The 4,570-nt window shown below is 37.5% G+C and overlaps 1 protein-coding gene across 1 annotated transcript; it reads right to left on the bottom strand.

The window, feature by feature from the left end:
- Positions 1-433: 433 nt before the first annotated feature.
- On the bottom strand, positions 434-3,405 carry LOC126695411 (xyloglucan endotransglucosylase protein 6). Its single transcript, XM_050392144.1, has 4 exons — positions 3,147-3,405; positions 2,575-2,675; positions 1,799-1,992; positions 434-1,087 (listed from the first exon to the last, which is right to left on the bottom strand). Exons 1-4 carry the CDS (start codon positions 3,307-3,309, stop codon positions 667-669), a joined length of 879 nt encoding a protein of 292 aa, XP_050248101.1. The 5' UTR covers positions 3,310-3,405; the 3' UTR covers positions 434-666.
- Positions 3,406-4,570: the final 1,165 nt, after the last annotated feature.

Raw genomic sequence — 4,570 nt, 5'->3', positions numbered from 1 at the left:
TGACATTTAATCGATTAGTGGGGGCATACTCAAATGATTCCAAAGCCTTGAAAGCTCATGCAACAATATAAACAAAGGCAGTACACAGGTTATAAGGCGTAACGTGGCGTGGGGAGATAGGAAATTACATTGTTGGGACAATGTATACTGAGAAAATTACCTCACCCAATAAAAGCTTTTAGGACCACTCTCTCTGCCTTCATTTTCTTCATTGCTCTGGGATGTACGACTTTTTTTCATTTTTCCATCATTGTCTACATTCAATAATGATGATTTTCGTCCTCATCCCTCTCCTGGGTCCCCCCCTAAGCGTTGGGCCAAAACCCGTGAGTAGTATGCTACCACCCTACCATGTACGTACCCATAAGATTATCGTACAAGGCTCAAAAAAAATTTGGCTTTGTAACCCCACAATACTAGTAAGGTCAAATGATACAACAGAAAATTTAAAATCACATTAAAACTTTGAAATATCGTACAACCATACAACCAGAAAGTTCAAGAACAAAATTATGTAACAAACATGAAGCACATGCTTTATGACATTTGATTACATAATCACCCACCCCTCCTCCTATTCCATCCATTTTTACAACGTACCCATACCCAACAACCCATCCATTTTTTTTTACACTGTTCCAAATGATTCACTGGCCAAATACAGACTTAGTGGCGATGGTGCACACATTCTAGGGGCATGACTGGGAACCTAGCCGTGTCAGTGCAATAGTCATAGGTCATGTGTCTAGCCTTAACCCACTTCAGCTGGTGGCTCTGGTGCACATTGAGCTCGGCCAACGTGGGCTCGTCCCACCAATACCTCTTTACCCCACTGCTGCTGCAATTCTTGGCACTTTCGGTTGCAGCCACGGACGCTGGGACCTCACAAGCATCAATTTCAAAACCCGTGTAGGTGGCAATGAAGGGTGCATGGGACCAGTCCGTCTTGACCCTACCCCCTTGTGTGGCCCAGTCATCTGCGTTCCAAATTGAGCTGTACACACCCATGGGCTGGTCCTTAGGGAATGGTAATCCTTTGTTTTCCATGTTTGGATGAACTCTTATTGGCGTATCATCCACTAGAAACCTGAACAACACCAACACATGGAAGAAGAAGGTTTAAGTACTCAAATTACTAAAAAGAATTCATCCATTTGATGAAGAACATAAGATCTTTACCCTTATTTTAACTTATTTGATTGGTTATGAACCAAAAGTTATTAATCACCTAAGCAATATGAGAAAATGACTATGGGTTAAAAAAGAGTAAATAGTGACCGCTGAGAATGATTAACTACGGTCAAAAAACACATGCACACTGTATGTGCGTACCAGCATTTGGCTACCTGCCAAAGCCAATGCCAAAAGCAAAACAGAATAGGCATCTGTCTTTCTCTCTGTAAATTTACGTGGACCTAGGGAACACACATCATGCAAAATTCCACACTTTCTACTTGGGTTTTCGGTTCTTTTCTTTATTTTTAATTATGTTTTTTTCGCTTGCAACTTTCTATAATTAAGCCGGTGACCAAGTCAGGATAGTGACATTGTCCCCCTGCTTTCACAGTCTCTCACACGGCACTGATTAACAACGCACAGCAATTCTTCGCTTTGTGCAGTGCTTCTAAGACCCATTTGAAATTGAAATAACAAAATCAACTTTAACACTAGAATAATCACCACAACTAAAACAAATGAGAGACATACATCACACTATGATGAGCAAAATAAATAAGGCACATCACACACGTAATTTATAGTCACAAATATGGTGTGAAAAGAGAGGTGTGGTCCTTACAGTACGTGGCGCTGGTTCCAGAAAAGCGAGTAGGAGTGGAATTCCTTGGTTGGGTCAAACCAAAGGTTCAATCTTTGCTCTCTGTTACCGACACCGTTCACATAAATATTGGTTTGAATAGTGTAAGGTTCACCAGTAGTGTTGCCCAAAAACTCAAAATCAAATTCATTGTGATTTGGACCGTCCGAGGACATCTGAAACAAAGCAATAAAATTTTAATATGGACCCCGCAACAAATATCATTATCATCACGCGCATAATAGTAAAGAGAATTAATAATCAAATGTCAAATGTCATTCTCACACAGACAGATAGTACAATTATAGCAACACAAGGTCAACAAATCACAAGTAAATTGTTTTGTGACTCACTAATGATATTAGATTAAAGCCAATAATGGAGGATAGTGTTCTATAGTATCTATTGGCTCATGGCGATTTTTTGATTGGGACGGGGATTATAAATGCAGATTTAATGCGATTTGCTAAAGCTAACAATAGTGAAAGAAGTAGGTTACTATTAATTACAAAAAAAACAAATAAATTTTAGCAGAGTACCAGCCTATTCATGGGCTCAAATAATGTCAAGAAAAAATTGTCCAAAACTGGGACAAAGTTCAATGCATTGAGTGAATTTTCTGTCAAATGTCTTATTCAATGGCTGTTCATGGATTACCAATAGTTACACTAATGTCCATCGGTAAATATACAATATGAATACGGTTGTACATGACAGAAATGTACATTTTGTAAGAAAGCACCAATATAATTGCTTACATAGAAAGCAGTAACAGTTCCAGCAGAGTCACCCTCAACAAGCTTAATCTGTATGGTCACCTTCCCAAACATATACCTGCTCTTTGATGAAAATCCAGCTCCTGAAATTTCGCACCCAAAATTTCATTAGTCTCTCTTAGTATAAGCAGGTGCAACATAGTATCATGGAAAACAATGACACTGTAATAACCTTAATCCTTAATACAAACACAAAAATGCCTTTGATGACAAATGAAATATCAATAAAATGGGTTCTTCAACTAACATCGCTCTCTTGGTATATAATCAAAAAGCAACAGAGCATCAAGGAAAACAATGACATGATAATAACATTATAGCTTAACACAAAAATAAAAGCCTACTACTGCTAATAATAATAAATGAACTACCAAATCTTAATGAACTAGTTCATCAACCAGCGAGGAGCAAAGGAAGAAATACAAGCAGAGGACGCTAGAGAGATGAAAGACCAATGCGAAAAGAGAGATTCAATAGAATAAAACACAAACCCAAAAGATTGTTCACACAAATTATTTAAAAGTTTGAGTCTTTTAAGAATCTATCATTTTTACCAGAATAATGGTCCAGCTTGAGCTTAAGAAGCTCTCCTTCATAGACCAAATGATCATTAGCCCAGCTTGGCTGAAAGAGCTGATCAAACTTTGCTGAGCTAACCAAACCCACAAAAACAAGACCCAGAAAGAAACCCAAGAAGACAGACACTGAAACAGCCATGATAGTATTTGAGAGTTTTGAGAGAGAGAGCAGTGAACCAGTCAAGCTTGTTCAACACTGAACTACTCTTATGTGGAGTGCGGAGTCACTCACAAGAGAAGTGGCATTTTATAGCCAAATTTGTATTGGCTTCTCGAGCAAGCACCTCTTCATACAATGTAGCCACGTCATGCACAGTTCATCCATGTCACCAGCCACATGGATTTCAAATTCCTAGAAATGGACAAAAGCAAAATAAAACCACCAAAATTTAAAAAAAAAAAAAAAAAAATTTAAAATTTAGCCGTTAGGTTTACGAAAGCCCACTTCACTTGTAGTAGTACTAGTAGGCTAAGCTGGACAAAGCTGTGCACTGTATGACACTGACATAGTGAGGGGCACTAGTACGACATGTCTCTGATCATAATGGATGAGTACGAATCACATCCAATCACGTTCAGATACGTGGACAAATCCAGCTGGTTCACTCATCTGTCCAGTTGTCACTGGCAGCAATGAGTTAAAAGAGCTCTGATAAAAAAGCATTCAATTTCATCTTCAGGCGCTTACGTGAAAAAACAATACTCGCCCTGTTTGATTGACACGTTTTACTCACTCTGTTTTTGCTGTGCTTTAAAAGGCTTTAAAGTGGAATAAAAGTTTTTGTTTTTTGGGCCAGAACAGCGCGTATGTATTAAGTGCTTTGGTACAATGTGGGATGTGAAAGCACTTTATTTTCTTTCTTTATTTGTTGTTTTACTTTGCTGACGGTAAGCGCCAGCTGGATATTAAGTGCGCACTGTACAATGCCATTTAAAGTTGGAAATTATTACGAAAATGTTTATTTAATTTTTGTAAAAAAAATAATAATAAAATTTGGGTTTGGAGGAGTGTACCTTCTTATTGGGAATTTTGTTATTCGATTTTTAAAGTTGTGGAATATGTTTGGATGTTTTTTTTTTTTTTGATAAGATATGTGTGGATGTTTGGAATGGGCTATACTGTATTTATGTATTTTGATGTTGGGAATGGTTTAAGTGGGTCCAATATACACTTACAAAAAAATAAAAAGGTTGGGGTCCAAGACTTGACAAGGACAGATTTAAGAAAGACTGTCTTTATAAAATTAATTATATTTTGCCTAATGATATGTGAAAGATTATTATATTGACAATTTGACATATTATTCGGCTTAAAAGGTTCATTGTTCTAGGCCAAAAACAAGGCCTTTTGTTATTGGTTCCCGGTTTTATGTCCAAGTTAAGATGAATGGTCACGTGAA

This window comes from Quercus robur, chromosome 8, assembly GCF_932294415.1.
Source record: "Quercus robur chromosome 8, dhQueRobu3.1, whole genome shotgun sequence".
In the NCBI taxonomy this organism is placed as follows: Eukaryota; Viridiplantae; Streptophyta; class Magnoliopsida; order Fagales; family Fagaceae; genus Quercus; species Quercus robur.
The sequence above is the reverse complement of the archived record's forward strand: the minus strand, read 5'-3'. Positions and strand labels throughout refer to the sequence as shown.

Bases quoted from the DNA above. Each gene is read 5' to 3' on its own strand.
- LOC126695411 (XM_050392144.1), bottom strand. From the start codon at position 3,309: ATGGCTGTTTCAGTGTCTGTCTTCTTGGGTTTCTTTCTGGGTCTTGTT. The intron at 2,676-3,146 runs GTAAAAATGATA...GCGAAATTTCAG, and splicing joins CAAGCTGGACCATTATTCTG to GAGCTGGATTTTCATCAAAG. The intron at 1,993-2,574 runs GTAAGCAATTAT...GCTTTGTTTCAG, and splicing joins GAACTGTTACTGCTTTCTAT to ATGTCCTCGGACGGTCCAAA.